General features: G+C 40.8%; 3 protein-coding genes across 4 annotated transcripts in view; all 3 read left to right on the forward strand.

Annotated features, from left to right (window-relative positions):
- The window catches only part of myo10l1 (myosin X, like 1), an 82,464-nt gene extending 80,090 nt beyond the window's left edge, over positions 1-2,374 (forward strand). Inside the window, exons 37-40 of the mRNA XM_030781829.1 lie at positions 33-156; positions 546-1,028; positions 1,407-1,598; positions 2,253-2,374. Coding sequence (XP_030637689.1) covers positions 33-156; positions 546-1,028; positions 1,407-1,598; positions 2,253-2,357 — 904 coding nt within the window. The 3' untranslated portion in view covers positions 2,358-2,374. The remainder of the gene's footprint in view (positions 1-32; positions 157-545; positions 1,029-1,406; positions 1,599-2,252) is intronic.
- A 4,124-nt stretch (positions 2,375-6,498) lies between these two features.
- pttg1ipa (PTTG1 interacting protein a) lies at positions 6,499-12,453 on the forward strand. The gene is made up of 7 exons (XM_030783327.1): positions 6,499-6,574; positions 7,401-7,453; positions 8,692-8,800; positions 9,352-9,454; positions 10,262-10,327; positions 11,108-11,154; positions 12,390-12,453. The coding sequence occupies exons 1-7, from the start codon at positions 6,499-6,501 to the stop codon at positions 12,434-12,436; spliced, it is 501 nt and encodes a 166-aa protein (XP_030639187.1). The 3' UTR covers positions 12,437-12,453.
- A 1,180-nt stretch (positions 12,454-13,633) lies between these two features.
- Positions 13,634-17,717, forward strand: sumo3a (small ubiquitin like modifier 3a). 2 transcript variants are annotated; one of them, XM_030781284.1, is made up of 4 exons: positions 13,634-13,728; positions 14,799-14,927; positions 15,616-15,687; positions 16,918-17,717. In XM_030781284.1, the coding sequence occupies exons 1-4, from the start codon at positions 13,708-13,710 to the stop codon at positions 16,978-16,980; spliced, it is 285 nt and encodes a 94-aa protein (XP_030637144.1). In that variant the 5' UTR covers positions 13,634-13,707; the 3' UTR covers positions 16,981-17,717. The 2 variants fall into 2 exon arrangements, with proteins under 2 accessions (XP_030637144.1, XP_030637145.1); XM_030781285.1 differs by lacking the exon at positions 15,616-15,687.
- Positions 17,718-18,956: the final 1,239 nt, after the last annotated feature.

Here is an 18,956-nt window from a genome sequence, read left to right on the forward strand (position 1 = left end):
TCATTTTTGTAATTCCTTTGCTATTCCTGCAGGCTGGCAGGCAGTGAGGAAGAGGAGGAGGAAGGGCCGTGGCGCCTCTATTTCAAACTCTACTGCTTCCTGGATGTGGAGAGCATGCCCAAAGAAGGAGTGGAGTTTGCCTTTATGTTTGAACAGGTGATTTTAGCACAGCATGCTGTCAGGTTATATCTCGATATTGATAAAAAAAGAATAAGAGGAAACTATGTGGTGATGATAATTAATAATTAATATGTTTAATTAGCAAACATTAGTTTTTATCTATTCACACATTCTTCTGCTAATGCAAAGTATAATGGAACATGTGAGTAGGTATAATATCTATACTTTTATCATTTATAAATAATAAAAGCATAAATTTTATACCTTACAATTTATGCTTATAATGAATACTTTTATGACTATTATAATTTTAGTATAGTTTTTACAATATTTAGTATATCTGGATTGCCAACTCCTTTCAACTCTCTCTCTCTCTCTGTCCTTCCCTCTCTCTCTCTCTGTCCTTCTCTCTGTCTGTCTCTTAGGCCCATGAGAGCCTTATCAGTGGTCATTTCCCCGCCCCTGAGGAAACCCTTCATCACTTGGCCGCTCTGCGTCTCCAGTATCTCCATGGCGACGTGGGCCCCGTCAGCTGGGACCTGGCCGGCGTTTATCCCGTCGGCCGTCTGCGGACGCGCATCCTGCAGTCCACGAAAGTCGGGGGCGCGACCGGAGGCCCTTCGGGAGGGGTCGGAGGTCCGGGGGGCCACACCCTGGAGCGACGCAGGACCAGCTTCCTGGACGGGACCCTGCGGAGGAGCTTCAAGACGGGCTCGCTGAAGAAGCAGCGGGTGGAGGAGGAGCAGATGCTGGAGATGTTTGTGAAGGAGGAGATGTCGGCCACGCGCGCCAGCGTCCTGGAGAAATGGAGCCGTCTGCAGGGAGTGCCCCAGCACCAGGCCATGCTCAAATACATGACCATTGTCAAAGAGTGGCCCGGATACGGTTCGACGCTCTTCGACGTGGAGGTGAGAGATGTCTCTGAGTATGAAACGAAGGAGAAAACGATTCCACTTGGGCACCAGTAAGAGAAATGATATTGGGTGGGCAGGTAGAGACTGGAGGGAAGAACTATGGGATGGCGGCACGACGTTTTTCAACTGTTGAATTTCATGAGCATCACTACTCCTGAATCCGCTTAATAGGATGTCTCACCGTCTGCCTGTCATTGTCTGAATCATCCGCACTGTAATTGGAATATGGTCAAAACAGAGTAAAACTGTGTAAGCTGGGACCCACAGCAGAGCCCAAAGAGATCTGACTAATGTGTGGGTGTGTATGTGTGTGTGTGTGTGTGTGTGTGTGTGTGCGTGCGCACGTGTGTGTGTGTGTGTTTGTCTCTGCAGTGTAAAGAAGGAGGGTTCCCACACGACCTGTGGCTAGGTGTGAGCGCTGAGAACGTGTCTGTGTATAAGAGAGGGGAGCCTAAGCCGCTGGAGACCTTCCAGTACGAGCACATCGTGTTTTTCGGCGCCCCTCAGCCCAGCACCTATAAAATCACCGTGGACGAGAGGGAGATGTACTTCGAAACCCCGCTGGTACGTACGCAGTCCCTCACGAAAGAGAATTAAAAAATAACGAAGAAGAAGAAGAAGAAGAAGAAGAAGAAGAAGAAACAAAACCATATTCATATCATAATGTTGTTGTTTTTTTTCTCTTCTTTCAAATTTTGTTGATTGATTACTTGTTGATATTTCGACTGAAGCATGATTAAGGTACTTCTCATCTGATTTCCTCGCTTAACTGCTGATTCCAGGCCTCTGTAAATCTTTCCTGTTTCATAACTATGTTGATTTGTAACAAGCGACAATATCTGTCGCTTGAATGCAAATTCAAATGTTCTTTCATCACTGATAGTTAATTGAACAAGTAGTGCAATTCGTCATCCTCACTGTCATCACACATGAATCTTGGGTAAAAGGAGCATGGAGAATCTACTTTGCTTGACCCTCAAGGGTGAATAATTTATTCATTCTCATGTGAAATATTCCGTTATCCTCTGATGGAAATGTTGAACTGGTGTTCAGAGTTCATGTGAACAGAACCTTCTGACTTCTGTACAGTGAGGATGCTAATGTAGTAAATTTAATGGATTATATTTAATCTATGTCATAATTTCTAACAATAAAATTCCTGTTTCTAAAAGATGTGATGATATATGTTTTTTGCTTGTTTGTTTGTTTCTTTTGAAGGTGGGGGAGATCACTAAGATCATGAAAGCTTACATCAACATGATCGTGAAAAAACGCTGCAGCGTCATGTCTGTTTCCAGCTGCGGCAGCGCCTGGATCAGGTGATCGACTCCAACCAGTCAGCTCACGGAACACCTAGAGCAGGAGGCGGAGCCATAAAAAGTAAAGTAGGCCTCTCTCCTTGACCTTGCCGATGTGAATCACATCCATCGTCTGACGAAGGATGAACAGACCAAGAGAGAAAGAGAAAGAGAGAGAGAGAGAGAGAGAGAGAGAGAGAGAACAAAAAAATTTCCCTTTTGCTGTATTTGTCCCTGAATGCCACAACTAGCACACTACTGTAAGTATATATATATATATATATATATATATATATATATATATATATACATATATATGCGATCTTTAAGGGCCAGTCACACTAAAACGAAGCACAGCAAACACCGTCAGCTTTCCCTGTCTCCTACCAACCTACTGCCAGCCTTTCGACTGATAGCCAAGCCATTATTTCTCAGTCTCTCTCTTCCAGTCTCTGCTGTTGTGTTTTGCCAGGTTCTTTCTGCCGTCCCAGTGTCCTGTCAGTGGTCCAAACCAAAACCACAGCGCAGCGCTGATGACTGAGGTGAAAATCAAGTCCTCGCTCTTACTAAGCAGACAGTATGTCTGTTTGTACATGAGACAACAGGCTGAGAAATGCTTCCCGTCGTAGTTATTCTCTCATACTCAGTGTGTGTGCGTGTGTGTGCGTGTGTGTGTGTGAATGTATGGGAAAATTATGTGAACTCAAACTCAGGAGTCACACCAGGAGCCATTTTGTGGAGCCAAAAAAGGGCTGGCAGCCATTTTGTAACCTCTTTTATCATTGGTCATCATCATCAGCTGTTTGGATCTTCGTACATCATCCTGCTAACTGGAGCCTGCTAACACAGACAAACCAACAGCACTTTCATGTTTGTGTATGTATGTGTGTGTGACTGTGTGTGGGTTTAGATGTGTGTGTGTGTGTGTGTGTGTGTGTGTGTTTATGACTACGACCATGACAGTGACCTGTTCGGACTCTCAGCAAGTCAGTGGTCACAACGTTATGTTCACGCCAACCAAGTCAAAAATATCTCTTGTTTTGTACCGCTTAAAAAGTCTGTATCTACATTATTTTTTTTAAGGCGTTAGTTGTGAATAATTGTATGTGCACACTAAGATAAAAGAAATGCTAAATCACTATACTGTAAGTTTGACAGAGCTGTAAATGGCAGTTCACTTCACTGTATCCAGGCTGTGTCGTCAAACTGAGTGAAAGTGATTGTGTGTCATCACGTAAAACGAAAATGTCGAGTTCATTTCTGAATGCCCAGATCCACTGCTGAGACCAGCCTGTCTCTTCAATGTGCGTTATAACAAGAGTTAAACACTCAGGCACCGATTAACGATGGGAAATATGACTATGCCAAACTACCGTACGCCAGCAAAGACCGGCTTCGTTAGAAGTCGAGAACTTAGCGGTTTTCTTATGAGAAGAGGTTACAGTTCAGAAGTAGGATTATTAGTTTCAACATCAGATTTGTGTTTGGGGTCAAAAACAGAAGTAAAAACTGAATGAATGATGATAATCTAACTATGTTGTTATTGGCTTGTTTCAAAAACTAGCCACTGATATTTAATCTCTGACTTTAACCAACAGTGTTTTAGTGTCAGTGCAAAGGGAGGATGATGTATAAGTCAAGTTCAGAGGGAAACATTAACACCTTTTTAAAGATTTGCTGTTTGTGTCTTGTCACCGTCGTATTTCAGGGCAAACCTAGAAAGAATGAGAGAAATTCATTCATTATGTGTGTGTGTCAAATCTGTTATAGGACAGCTTTGACAGCTTTGAAAATTAAAAAAAAAAAAAGTCAAAGTTTTTTGTTAATCACTGACATTTCTACAGTAGTAGTCTCAATGAGATTACAGTTCCTAAAATAACATGAACACGTGTTTAATTCCAGTAACACCCCGGTTCACTTTGCCATCAGCTTTTCACTTGTGGATGATCATTGAGTCAGATTTGAAAACTTTACGATAATTGTCTAATGTAGGACTGTTGACCATAAGGTTAAATAAAGTGGTTGTTACAGCTCTTGCGAATGGTTTTCATCAGTTTTTCATATCAGGTATTTGGTTTGCTTTTTACACTTCAACCAGACTGGGGAGAATTACACTGAAATTCAGTTTGCCCTGTGTGTTCACGAAGTTTGCTTGCTCAAGCCATAGCACAGCACGAGTTTTAACGGAGGATGTCGTAAATCGGCAATTTTTGGGACACTGTTGTATCACCTGTATGAAAGAGGAATCGAGTAAATGATTGAACACTTTCGGTCATTATATATAAAATAAGAGTTTCAGAGACATTCAAACATGAGGTGTGGTCAGTTCTCTCAGTGCATATCATCTTCTTTTATCAGAGTGAATCCAAGTGTGTCTGTACATTTTTTTTTTGAATATATATGATTATATATGTATCCAGGATCTCTCAACAGTATGTGTGTAATTTTGCTGTTTTGATATGCAAATATATTTGTCAGTGTAATGCAAGTTCTTTTGTGTCAGAGAGTTTTAAACTTAAAGATGAACTCAAAGATTTAAAAAAAAAAACAAACAAAAAAACACAACATATATATATATATATATAAACAAAATGGATAATGATGGTGTTAATGAGGAATCTATCACTATGTGTATGTATCTGAGTAATTCTGTATTGGAGGGTTGATGTGATTGTGTTCCAATGAAAATGGGTGTGTGTGGGAGGGAGGGTGGGACAAGTGGTTCTGGGCTTTTTGATTGGTGTATTTATTTCACATTTTTTTTGTTAAAGATACAAAGGGGGAGAAGGGCCAGATAGTTTGAGGACTGTTAAGAAGTTTTTGAGTGAGGAGAACAGGTTGGATGTTTTAAGGGATATTATGATGGAAGGTATTTGTGTCAGTGTGAGGAGGGGTAGGTTGGTGCCTGTGTGTGTATGTGTGTGTATGTGTGTGTGTGTGTGTATTCCACAGTGAGTTTGGAAGAAGAAAGTGTTAAAAAAAAAGCTGTCATAATTTCATTTGTTACCCCATATTTGAGTGAATCAGCTTCATATAAGCAACGTTAAGCAAAATTATCCGGTGAAGCCAGTACAACCAAACCGAGACCAGACCATGAGGCTTCGCTTGATCAACACTGCCACACACACACACACACACACTCACACATACACAGCACAGCACAACACAGCACAATTGGCTCTGTCTCTCTCTCACACATTACACTGAGGTCCCTGCCAGCTGCAGGCAGCTATTACAGGGTCTGAATGTAATCCTTCCCAATTACTGTTGTTATATTACTCTAATATGGAAATAAGAATTGTGCTTGTTTAAAAGAGAGGGAAAAAATGGTTTTCTTTTGTAACTGGCTTTACAAAACGCTTTAATAAATTATTGGAATTACTGGTTTTGTCTTGTCTTTTGTGTCATAAGAATTTTTTCGTGAAATTTTCAATGCTTTAATAGAAACACTGATATTTGTGTTTAGTTGTATAAGTTTATCTGCTTCATTCATTGAGTGACACTAACCCATTCTGGTCGTTATTAAAATACCAATCACGCGGAAGACTGTCCACCAGAGGTCTCCCGACCAAGCAGAGATCAAATACTAACAATGGGATAAATAAATCACAATGCGTTTCATAAGAAAAACCATCAATGTTGACTTAAAAACTTAACCTAAATGTTAAGATGTTGTCCTCCTTAGTTAAAGAATACATTAAAGAATCATAGTACGAAGTGGTTGTTGACCTTCAGAACTGCGCAACGGCAACTTAGTATAGCAGTGTTTTAGTAAAACAACCTCTCCGTTACAATAACCTTACTTCAAACAAAAGATGTAGGCTAGGTTATCTTTTAACAATGTGGTGTATTGCAATGATACATTAATAGACTTCATTATTTACCGACGCAATCTTAGACAAACTCAAGTAAATCTCCTTCAGCCACAGATCATGTGACAAAACGATCTAGCCCTGTTTTCATTGGTTAAGAGCAAATGAGCAACTTTTGCGTCTGCTGCCGAGCTGCGTCCGTTTGTTCGGCTGACTGCATTTCAGAGTGTGAGTTGTTGTTAAGGAACTTTTTGTTTTTCCATAGGATTTACCTATAACACAAACAGAATCGGGAATTCAAACTAAATCTGTGGATTTAATCTTTTTTTCCCCCTTACGCACAGGTAAGAAAACATGGGTTTGTGGAAAGCTAGTCTCTTTCTATTACTTCTCTCTGGGTTAGCGTCAGTTCTCGCTCAGAATTCAAACACATCCACTTCAACGACTACCACGACTACGACCACGACTACCACTACCACTACCACAACCAGGGCTTCAACTGCCCAAACTACATCCCCACCGACTACACCTGCTCCTCCGGCACCACTAACCCCAGCTCCCACCCAGGACCCTGGTGTAGGTAAGACCATCTGTTATTTTACAATCTGTTGCCCGCGCGGACCTCATTTTGTGCGCCATACGTAAAGGTCGTAATTTTTATTGGGCGAATTTTGGTGTCTGCTATGATTATGAAATGTGAAGTTACTATCGATTCATCTTACATCTATGAATGCTACTGTGACACTAAAATAAGCGCCTTTCAGAGGCTGGGTCGCGCAAAGGGAAAGTTGAGACGGAGACTATTATGAAAGGAGCTGTTCTTAAGTTTATTTCATTTGTAAAAATCGTATATTTTAGCGAAAGGTATTTCAAAAATAGTCACCTTTGTGATAATTGGCCTACTTGCTCAGTAAGGTAAACCGCCACAGTTACATAGACGTATGGTTAAAACATAATCACTGGTTATTCTCAGGGGTCCCTGGTCATTACCCATGCTGGTTTCCCATAGTCAGTCCCGTTGGCGTGTTTTTATACTCAGATGTGGCCATGGTAACTAGAGATCTCTTAGGGATCTACCTGTTGTTTATTATGTTTACAACGAGGGTCAACATTCTCCGTATGTTTTTTAGACAGCTGTAGTCACGTTAATTTCAGATTGTAGCGCTTAAATAAACAGTTTGTTGAGACTTTTTATGTATTTTCTCTCTCTCTCTCCCTCTCTCTTTCTCCCTGCCCCCCCCCCCCCCCCCCCTTAGCCTGTGAGACTAAGAATGGAACCAACTGTGATGAGTGCTTGAAGAACGTGTCGGTGAGCATGACTTAAGTGTCTAATTTCCTCTCAGATTAAACTCGGTTCTCTGTAGGGTTTTCAGTTCATTCTCCTCAGGCGTGCTTCGAATCCTGCAGCTTGACATAAAAGAAGAAGTTTTGAGCTCGTTGCTGGACTAATCTCACCATACCCTCTGTTTGCCCTTCATTTTAACTCACTTTTAAGATGTATGCCCCACACACACACACCCAAACCACGAGTAGGAGCACAAACAGTGAAACAATGACACACGTAACAATTAATGTTTCTGTAATTTTCCTACCGCAAAAACAGTGGGAGGGACAGAGAGAGAGTGAGAGAAGGAGAGGTAAAGCGAGAGAGAGAGAAGGGGGGGGGGTAAAAGAAACAAATACATAGGGAAGAAAAATATAACGTATAGACATGACTCGGAGGGAAGGAAAGAGAAATTCTGTGTCTGTATGTATGTGTGTGTGTGTGTGTGTGTGTGTTTGAGACAGACAGAGAGACAGAGAGAGAGATTGTGAATTGAAGAAAGGTCAGCTGCTAACAGGAAGAAATGCAGGCATGCAGGTGGGGCAGACAGAGTGTTGCAGGTGTATCAGGTTATAGGCAGACTGACTCCATTCTCTCTTGTGAAACAGGTCTGGTCAGTAAATAGTCAGCTCTTTCTCTTTTCCCTCTTCCTCTTCCCTCTGAGTAATGGAAGGTGACACGTCTGCGCTGTTAGTCTCACTGCTAACGCTGTTAATCACCCCCCCCCCCATGTTATCTGTGAATTGACACTAAATTTTAAACAATTACAATTGACCGTCTGTCTCAAATGCTGCTTTGAAAAGCATACTCCACCTAAAAAATTTTTAAACTTTTACTGTGCGTTTTCTTACTGCGTGGGTAATTTAAAGGTACCAAGACGCATTTGTTGTCATGTAAAATAAAGTCTGGAATGGGCAACACTGAGTGTGAACACAGGGGAAAAAAAATCATTCTAAGGGAATGACGTGTTTTTTCTAGTTCACAACATTACCTGTGTTATCATATTCATTTCCTTTTGTTGACTTTTAAAGACCTGAGGCCTAAGGGGGGAAAAAAAGGGTTTGTTGTAGCGTTTTACATATTTGTTTCTTTTTAATTATTATTTAATATTCCTCGTGTTATTGACTTTTGACTTTATTAAAAAAAAAAAAGAGTGCATTTCTTGGACCAAACGTCCTGATGTAATCTTTAGACTCATATTCTGTTTGTGTTCTTCTCCACAGTGTCTATGGTGTATTCCAACCAAGTCATGTGTAACATACCCTGTCAAAACCATCCTACCCCCCCACTCCCTCTGCCCGCTCAGTGATGCCCGCTGGGGGCTTTGTACGGGTGAGACCCCCTACCCCACTTCAGTCTCTCTCTCTCTCTCTCTCTCTCTCTCTCCCTCCCTCTCTCTCTCTCTCTTTGTTCTTTCCCTCTCAAACCATTAAAGCAGATATTTTTACTGTGCCTGTTTAACATGAACAAAATGGTCTTTTGGGTTATTAGCTTTGCTGGACCATTCACACACTCAGTGCATTTTAACTGGTATACTGTTGCCCTTCAACTCTGTCAAACTGCTCAGCTCTTCATGTCGTAAAATGAACTAACGTTATTTTACCCAATGTCAAAATAACTTCTATATACATAATTCATTGAAACACAGCTGGTACGTTACAGAAAATCATGACAAAACAAAGTCTTGACTTTTTTCTTTTTTTTTTTTAATCAAGAGCTGATAAAGTTTGCAGATGCTAAATCAGGGACTTCTTGTTGATATGTGTCACAGACAGAAATCTGATACCAGGAGGAAGGTTTTCACCTGACACAGCTGATGTGTACATGCAGTCTTTATTGTCCTTCATTCATTGGATGACTATCTTTTTTTCTGTGTGATTCAGTGAATTTCCAGATCTTGATCATCACCTTATCTGTGGCCGGAGGAATTCTCATCATCGCTTTCTTCATCTGTCTCTTCTGTTGCTGCAAGTGTGAAAACGCAGGGTGAGTGAGTTGACCAGGGAGAGCCCAAAAGGATCAGTATCACTTGGCATAAGTGGTTTGGAAAAACACGGTGTGTTTGTTTATATCACAAAGGAGTTGCCACCCTCTTTTCACGAGTTAGCGGTGTATTGTTGAGTCTCTTCTGGATAATTTTTCAACCCACAGCACTTTCAGTGCAAAGGTCCAAGCAGCCTGCTTGTATACGCCAAAACAGAGGGTCAAAAAACTCAAATGCATGTTTTGTTTTGTTTTTTTTATGTTGTTTGTTTTTTTCTGAAATGGCTTGAAAATGTCCTTGTTTTTTTAAGTAAGCGATCTTTGAAAAGGATTGAGAGAATAAGATTGTATGTGTATGTGTGTGTGTGTGTGTGTGTGTGTGTGTGAGAGTGAGAGAGGGTGAGAGGGAAAAAGACATACTTTAGTGATACATTCCAGGCCTGTGAAAAGCGATATTCTTACCATGGGACATTTCCTTGAATAGGACATAGTTCCCTAATACACACAATGCATTGCTGTTCCTGAAATGAAACTGATGTGACATCCAACACATTTAAAAACAAACACGCATAGGAGAACGATCTGGTTTTCGGCCTTTCTGCAGATACCGCTTCTGAAACACTGACTTAACGGAACGATGGTTTAATTGTGTGTTTGTTTGTTTTTTTGTTAATCGAGAGTTAGTGTCTATTTAGTAAGACGAGATTAGACAGTGAGAGTGAGAAGGAGTGAGACAGGGAAAATGTAAGACTGTCTTCCTCATTCTTTACAGTGTTTTAAACTTTTTTTTTTCTCTCTGTCTTTTATCAGGTCTGCTCGTTTTGAGAATAAGATGCAGCGGCAGGCAGATAAGAGGAGAGTCAAACAGGAGGAGAGGTGAGTACGGATGGCTGGAGGAATGTCACGGAGTGTGTGCTTTTTTTTTTTTTTTCTCCCTTGTCAATGACCACAGTCTTCATCAAACCAGATGTTGTAGTTAGTTTGGCCCAGTCTATGGGATGATCTCATTAAACTATTTCATTATTTTCTGATTTTTTTTTGGGTTCATTCTCGGGTCTTGAAGCCATTTACGGAACCCCGGGGAATCATATTGCTCAGAACCTGTACCCTTGCAATGAAGGTTCATACAAGTATAACCATTACATTGTATAACCATTACTTACAATGTTTGTAATGGTTATACATTAATCAAAAACACATTTAAATACATATGATTGGTTCCGTGCATTTCAACATTTCATGTGTATATGTTTATGCTTTGTGAGAGTTTGACATTTAACTTAAACTTAAATCTTTCGACATTTTCCTTGGTCACAGTCATATGCGTCACGATTGCACAAAGGATCCTCCCTTCCCCCTGATTCCGTGTGTTTTTAGGTTCTCAGAATCCTCCGTAAGGAGACAAAAAGCCTGTTGCTATTGTTAATTCAAACGTCACAAAAACTCTTGCAGAGAGAACCGGTTTGACAGGTGCATACGACCCAGATCATGTTCCTGCATACCTTAAGGGCTGTCCTGTCTTTTTCACCATACCTCTGTGTGTGCGTGTGTGTGTGTGTGTGTGTGTGTGTACACACGTGCATATACATACATGTGCCTACATATGTGTGATAAGTGTGCATATTTTACTTAGCAGCCCTTTTTCTTGTTTTGCAGGAAAGCCGAAATGAGGAAAAGACATGATGAAATCAGGCAGAAATACGGTAAGTAGTTCATCTCTGCTCTAAAAGGCAGGGAAAAAAAAAAAAGATCTCTCGGTTCAGATAAGCACAGTGTGTTCCTTCACAAACTGTATTAACACTTCATCAGTCCTCATGTTCACAACAACCAACAGGCTGATAGTTCAGGAATTCCCGAACGTGAGGTGTCAGCATTCCTTCCGTAAAAGATGGTCATTGTTTGAGTCATAATGTGCAGTCATACGTAGTCACAGGACTGACAATCCAATGTGTTAGCGTGGAAGTCAGTAGAGAAATATGCTTAATGCCGGGTTCTAGACTACACGGAATCAGCCTGGTTTTGACGTCGCGGACAAAGTTCCAGCGTCGGGCCCAAATATGAACGTTGGAAATGACAAACGGGCGTCCCCGTTTCATCCCCAGGAAAAGTCTAGCATGTTAGAATTTTTTGTATTCTCCTGCCTAGTTTGACATCTACGACATGTTCCTCGACGTTGACCAATTTGACAGTTTCTTGACCCTCCTCCCCGACGACATATGAACTCACGCAAGGTCTTGAAAGGCAGCATACGATGATTGGTCGGGGTCATACTTGTGGTGTTGCCAGTCTCCCGGTCAAGACACGGCAAGAATCTGTTATGGCAGTATGATTGTCTAATCTGACATGGTGACCATCGTGAAAGACAAAAATATCGTGTAGCCTGATTCCGGCATTAGTCAAGGTGGTGATCATTGTTTACATGTTTACAAATGAAGTGGTTTAGCCCCCTCTAGTGGTGGAAGTTGTGAGTTACTTTCTACGTTCTACTTTCTGTCTTGAGGTGAACCAAGCATCCCCCCCCCACCTCCCCAAAGTGAAACATGTGACATTTTCTCTCTGAATTGAAAGCTTGGAGGCATTTCCACAGCGACAGGTTTAGCCTACAGGGGGAGGAAAAAAAATCACATTTTACACTGAGCTCTCTTTTAAATATGCACGGAGGAAAAAGAAAATTATTAAGGGGAGAATACATTTTTGCATGCTGTTATACACGCTCTGAAATCAAACTGGTTTTTTTCACACCATGAAGATGAGCGCTTGATTCCAACAGATCTTTATAAATACTTAACTTGATTTGCCAACCTTAATCATGCTAATAAGTATAATCCTCCAGTTTGTGATACTTCCACACAATCTAAAACTGAAAGAGACTGATTTAAGAGTGTGTTTAATGAATCTGTTAATGGTTTGATGTATGTATCTTTTTCTTTCTTTACAGGCTTGAGCAGGGCAAGTCCTTATGCCAGGTTTGAGAACCCCAGTTAAATATCCTAAAAATGACCAGACTTTCACCAATAAAACAGAAGCCGAATAAAAGTCGACCTGATTTTTGCCTCCTCCTCCTCTACAAAGGAATGAACCCAGTTGTATGTTGTACAGAGCATTAGTGTTTCTCGTTTTCTCACATCTGTGCTCAAATTGACATTGAACGAAGCCCCCCCCCCCCCCCCCCCACCCACACCTGAAGATTTGCTTGATATTCTGCTGCTGCGTGATTTTTGTCATTTGGATCGATACATTAAATTTTGCTGAGTTGTATAGTAATATTTGACAAAAACCTAAAGTACACCACCTGATACCTGACGGTAATGATTATGTGCGAGATATTTATTCATAGTTGAGGAGAACTTTCCTCTGTTTAAATGTAGAAAGAGTTTAATATGCTTTTATCTTATCTGATGCTCTGTGATTCTAGGTAAATAAAATCCTACTGCTTGATGCAATGACAAAACGTCATAGAAATAACAATATGATTTGAACCGGTTATTTATTCATAGCTCTTCCTGAACCAATGTACATTTTTAAAAATGTTTTGTTATCTTACCAATGTCTCCTTTCCTTTTTAGTATGTATATCTGTATTTAGTTGGATTAGATTGAATTAGAAGAGATTGAACAGATTAACCACTGTAAAGTGTGTTCTGCATGTTGGTAGTAAAATTGACATTTTTTAACAACAGTTTTGTGTCTGATGTGTCTTTCCCCTCTCGACTGCCCAAGTGAAATTAACAATACAGTTTTATTTATATTAAGTTTTGAAATGCCTTATCGGAGCGCAGCATGAAGCTGATCAGAAAAATCTGGTTTGGGTTGGAGGAACTAGCACCTATGAACCGCATTGAGTTCCTGCCGCCACCCACAATGTGTGGTGGCTCTTTGGCGCCCCCTGCCAACATCCATGCTCTGACAACATGTTTGATCGGCATTTGAAACAAATATTCCTTATACGTATTTAGCCTGGTGCTTTCAACGCTTTCATACGTTATTACAGAGTCATTATCAGGAAGCTGCCGTTTAAGAAGATCATTTTCTCTGCTTCAGCAGTGTATATATGTGCGTGACCGTGTATTAACAGAAATGCGCGCCCATGTATACGCGCTCCCGTGGAGGAAAGGTCATGTGACCGAGAAACACCCAATCGATGAGCGTCCTGCAAAAAAACGAAGCGCGTTCCCCTCGGCAGCTGTGAAAACTGGTGGTTGTGAGCGCATCTTGTGCAAATTCTTTTTGCGAATTCGCTTTAAGTAACCCTACAATATGTCCGAAGAAAAGCCCAAGGTAAGTACTCTTTTGACTGATTGTATCCCTGAGGAAATATTATAGTTAACGTGTGTTTGGCTAGCTGAAGTAGTCCGTTTTCGTATTTGCAACCTTGGTCTAGAAGCCAGATTGCGCATTTGTGCGGGTGAACTGTAGCTACACTGATCATGTTTGTCATTTTCACGCACGTAGTTTCAGTTTCATTTCAATTTACTCGTATTTCGACAAATGCGGGTGTTCTGTAGTGTGTTCAGAAAATATTCATACAAACTGCGCCATTGTTTCGAGCTGCCGCGCAATTTCTCCCAAGTATAATTCAGCGTCCGATTTTGCGGCTTTTCCTTTGTGAAAATGAAGTGGCGCTTATCGGCCACGTTACGTCCCTGGCGTAGAAATTGCCGCAAGAAGCGCGGACCCTGGGAGGCAAACGTACCGAACACAATGATCCGTCATTTAAACACGAATCATTCAATAACAGATCACAGTTCATTAGAAGAGATAATAATATTTCGGCAGCAGTGCTGTACATATAATTTTTTAAACTTCGATGTGACATTGAGTTCGCTGTTCACATTTGTTTGGATTGTTAAGGTTAGCAAGGCTGACGGTGGTGTTCGTTTGTGTAGTATCGTTTTTTTTCGGTGTTGGGTATAAAACGTTCAAGTTATTTTCGTGGGTTGTGTAAAGTGGACTGAAAATAATACAGATTTATTGGCCCCAGGGTTAATGTGTAAGCGTTAACGTTTGCTCGGTCACCGTTTGCCTTCGGTATAACAGTGAAAATGGCGCACAATCGCTGCGTCATTTTTCATAATTATACGTCATTTGCCCGGCTCAGATTAAAATGTAATATTTATCTCTCTGTCTTACATAGTAACAAGCCTAGTAAATCGTTTATGTGACAAGCTTAATGAAATTATTCTTAAATGATTTTTAGAAAATGGTCATCATTTATGGTCATGATTAAAGTTGACCTCCCATTTGTATTCACAGCTGATGGATAATGAAACAGTTGAACTTTTTATGATGTCGATTAATCGGGTTCTTGTTCTGTTTTTTCTTATTGTTTGTTTTGTTTTGTTTTTCAGGAAGGTGTGAAGACAGAGAATGACCACATTAACCTGAAGGTTGCGGGTCAAGACGGCTCAGTGGTCCAGTTCAAAATCAAGAGGCACACTCCCCTCAGTAAACTCATGAAGGCATACTGCGAAAGACAGGTATGGCAGGGCCAGCTGGCCACCTTTCCTACATATGTGTAATCATGCAGAGCAACCTGAAATGGGCCTTCTTTGGGTACACAGAGGAGATATGGTTTTTGGCAAAGCCACACACGGTCTCCATGTACAACATACGTAATACACGCCTAACACTGATTTTTTTACCATTAGCTTCAAAATAAGTGGACTAAAAAAATTATGCTAAATCTCCATGATTGACTGCATCTTCAGTCTTCATGATCACATTCAAGCAGTGGCTGTGGACGTTTCCGGAAAACCCATGGTTGTTTACCACGTAGGGTTAAAACATTAAGAGTCCACGTGCATTTACTAGTGAAGGGTAACATATTAAGCTAGTTTAAATCATTCCAAATCCACATATTAACAGCATTTGTAGTTGCAAATCCATTAACAGTGACAACATCTTTGCACCAATCACAGACAATGGAACTTCTGTGTACCAGCCAATAAAAATTTGGTTAAAATGCTTATGTAAATCAGGCACTCAGTGTAGTATTTTGTGATGAAGGAACAGTCACACACATTCCGTGTGCAGGGTACAAATGTAGTTTTGCTGTCACGTTGCTCAAAGCAGGAAATGACACACTCTGTTTTTTTTTCTCAAAATGTGACATGGACTGTCACGTGTAATGGGGAAACTGATGCATTCTGTGCCTTTCTTTTACAGGGGTTGTCAATAAGACAGATTAGGTTTCGATTCGACGGACAGCCGATCAATGAGACAGACACACCTGCACAGGTAACCTGGGAATACGCTGCCTCCGACCTTAATCGAATGCGCGCGTGTGTGATGGTTTTCTGTTTGCAGGTTGGAGTCGCGGTAACCAGGGCTAGCTCCTTTAACCTCTGATTTTAGTCTAAATAATATTCTTCAGATTTATATAAATTATATGCTTGTGGGATTATTTTAGATGCAAAATAAACAAAAAAAATTCAAAATGCGTGTCACAGTAGCTGGAGACATTTGACACGATATCAGGCGCAGTTTGGAACAATCGAGCACTTTTCGTTTTTGTTTTTGTTTGTTCTGAAATCGTTATGAGATGGAAGTTCGTAATAAACTGGATTTTAAGTGAAAGGAGAATTCACAGTTGGGTTACGCAAACAGGAAAAAAAAAAAAAATCCAGGCAGTCCTATATGAGATGGTTCTGATTTATGTCAGAGTGTCAACATATCTGATCACATCTCTCTATTTATTTATTTATTTATTTTCCTAGAATGCCCCCTTTAATCTTTACCCCTATCCTAATTTGATTCATTCTCTAATTCGGTAGTGGATTTACTCAGACTAAAAGAAAACCAGCAGATGGTTTAGAGATGTTTTTTGTTTTATTCTTTCTCTAGACGGTATACCTGAAGCTCAAAACTTTTAGAACCTGGGAGCGTTTGTCGGTTCTCCCGACACGGAACGCGTATCCGGACTTTAAAAAAAAAAACAAATTCTCTGCGTCGTCTGGGGCGTTGAGAATTAGTCGACAAGAGGCGAGCCAGAGTGTGAAGTTAGGATTAAAATGTTTGGCGCGGTCCATTAATTCTTTTAAAACAATTCCGTTTGTCCCGCCAAACGCGGCGTATACACCTCTGTGCTGACATGGTCTTCGTGCGGTGCCCGCTAAGCAGACGAGGAGCGAAAGAACGGAAATCCAACCCCTCCGCTGCCGTTTACACACAGTTTTATCCTCTCTGATTGAACTGAGACGTGCCGGACCTTCGACGCGGCAGCTTGGCTGCCGAAGTCGAGTTGAGTTCATTCCTTTCATGATTTAACAAAAAAAAAAAGAAAAGAAGAACGTACAACTTGTGATGTTCACTGATGTAAAGCATCTTGAATTGAAAACATTGAAGGGACAATCCTTTCAGCAGGACCTCAGTGTTACTTTAGGAAATCGACGTACACTATTGAATTTAACAAGGGAGGGGGGGGAAAAAGAAAACCCTGCTTATGAATATTTATGATCTTGTTTACAGCTGGAGATGGAGGATGAGGACACTATAGATGTATTTCAGCAACAGACCGGGGGCTCCTGCTAAAACTCGTCGACTCATCAAAAGGGCACCTATTTTATTTGATTTATTTTTTTTTTTCCTCCAATTGCTCTGTCAATGTTGTGTATGTATGGGTTTTTTTTTTGTTTGTTTATTTGATTTTGTTTTGCTCTCAAAAGTGTCCTTCCTAATTTTCATAGGATGGACGTAGGGTTTCAACTCCAATATTCGATATTTAAAAGATTTGAGTGAGGTGAAAATGGCTGGCAGTACGTGAATTGTCACTCGCGATCGCCAACAACCTGTCTCGCCCATGGGCGTGGCTGGCGTTTGAGTGACGGCAAACCATATTAGAGGCATGTCTGCGAATGATGTATCCTTTCAGAAGTTGGAACAGGGAAGGAGTGATTTTCCCATAAACCCTCTTTTCCTCAGTCCGCCACAGGTCAAGGGAGCCCTTTTTAATCCCCCCCCCCATAGCATAGGTAGCCATGTCTACATTTTAAATCTAATTCAATTTTAGGTGCTTTAGCCACAAAAAAAAAAAAAATGAAATTGTCTCTCACAAATTCTATTCTTCAGGTTTTTAATTTGGGTCACCGCAAGCAGAGGCCTGTTCAAAAAGGGGCGGGGTTAAGAGGGGAATCGCTCCCTGCCCGCCTCTTTCTGTTTGGTCGTCATACGGTAACAGACAGTAGACAGATGCTTGCAATACACACGCAACAGAATCTGGACCAAACCCCCAAAGATGCTACGCTGAATATGTCAGAAAGCAAGGTGTTTTTTTTTTTTTTTTTTTTTTAATGTCTGCACAGTACAGAGAGGTATTTACCTTCCTTTTTTTTCCTCTTTATTTTTCCTTTCATGTGGTTAAGGGGGTGGACATGGACCTCAAAGACCAACGTTTTTTGTTTTTTTTTTTCCCTCTTCTCTTTCCACTAACCCCTCTGCTATCTAGCTTTGTGACAAAGCAAAAGGGAACGTTACCTGTGCTCACACACAGGAGTGTTTCTGTCTCTCTCTCTCTCTCTCTCTCTCTCTCTCTCTCTCTCTCTCCCTTTTCCATCCTTGCAGAGGAGCGGTTGAGGTTTCACCTTTTTTCTTTTGCCGGCTCTTTGTTTTCCTCTTCCTGCTTTTATGGTTTCCATGGGGATGGGAGGGTGGGATTTTTTTGGGAAGGGGTTAGGGTGAAAAGTGTCCATATGTCTTCATCTTTCTGTACTGATTTGTACATTATGTTGTCCTTTACTACTGTATACAATAAATATAGTTTGGTACTCAGATTCCATGCCTTGTCTGTCGTATGTCTTCAAAATACCTACTGATATTAAACTTGTGCCTTGGCGCAAAACACTGATCTGCTCTGACAGTAATTATGAAAATTGCATTTCACACGTAATAGGAATAATGCTTAATTCATTAGTTTGAGTGGGACCAATAGGGGAGGTACTACCTGGCCATGTAACATGTATTTGGCAGGGAAATGGGTAATTTCTGAAATCCATTTTTAAATATCAGGCGTTCCCTTGAAAGAGGGCCTTATTTTTTCATTGCATGGAATGGCTCTTTTGGTTTTAAGTTTGAGGGTGTAATTCACTGAAAAAAAAAAAAAAAACATTTACAGTTTGAGAATCAACATTACAGTTTGAGAATCATGATGGTGTGGTGTTCTGACTGACTGATTTTTAGTCTCTTCTGCATTTTGTTTCCATACCGCTGTTTCTCGTTTTTACGTATATATATGTTACTCCCCCCAGGGAAAACTGGTTGAAAGCGAGAAAGCCTGTTATGATGGTGTTGAGGTTCACTGGCTATCAGCTACACAGTATAATCATATCCAGCCCTGTTTGTGGGAAGAATTCAAAGAGTCAACTTATCCTGGGCTGCGGTGGGCAACTTCAAAATATCCTCTGTTTGTTTTCATTCTTACTCACGTACTGTCATTATTGTATTTGTCTGCTTGCACTTTTCGGTTTGACCGGTAGAGGGGGGTAGACACTTGCCTGTCTACCAAGTCATTG

This window comes from Chanos chanos, chromosome 8 (assembly GCF_902362185.1).
Source record: "Chanos chanos chromosome 8, fChaCha1.1, whole genome shotgun sequence".
Taxonomy (NCBI): Eukaryota; Metazoa; Chordata; class Actinopteri; order Gonorynchiformes; family Chanidae; genus Chanos; species Chanos chanos.

What these genes read in the sequence shown, in the direction of transcription:
- pttg1ipa (XM_030783327.1), top strand. Translation starts at nt 6,499, where the DNA reads ATGGGTTTGTGGAAAGCTAGTCTCTTTCTATTACTTCTCTCTGGGTTA. An exon ending in TGCAAGTGTGAAAACGCAGG is followed by an intron (nt 9,455 to 10,261) that starts GTGAGTGAGTTG and finishes GTCTTTTATCAG; the next exon opens with GTCTGCTCGTTTTGAGAATA. An exon ending in TGAAATCAGGCAGAAATACG is followed by an intron (nt 11,155 to 12,389) that starts GTAAGTAGTTCA and finishes CTTTCTTTACAG; the next exon opens with GCTTGAGCAGGGCAAGTCCT.
- sumo3a (XM_030781284.1), top strand. Translation starts at nt 13,708, where the DNA reads ATGTCCGAAGAAAAGCCCAAG. An exon ending in TGTCCGAAGAAAAGCCCAAG is followed by an intron (nt 13,729 to 14,798) that starts GTAAGTACTCTT and finishes TTTGTTTTTCAG; the next exon opens with GAAGGTGTGAAGACAGAGAA. An exon ending in AGGCATACTGCGAAAGACAG is followed by an intron (nt 14,928 to 15,615) that starts GTATGGCAGGGC and finishes TTTCTTTTACAG; the next exon opens with GGGTTGTCAATAAGACAGAT.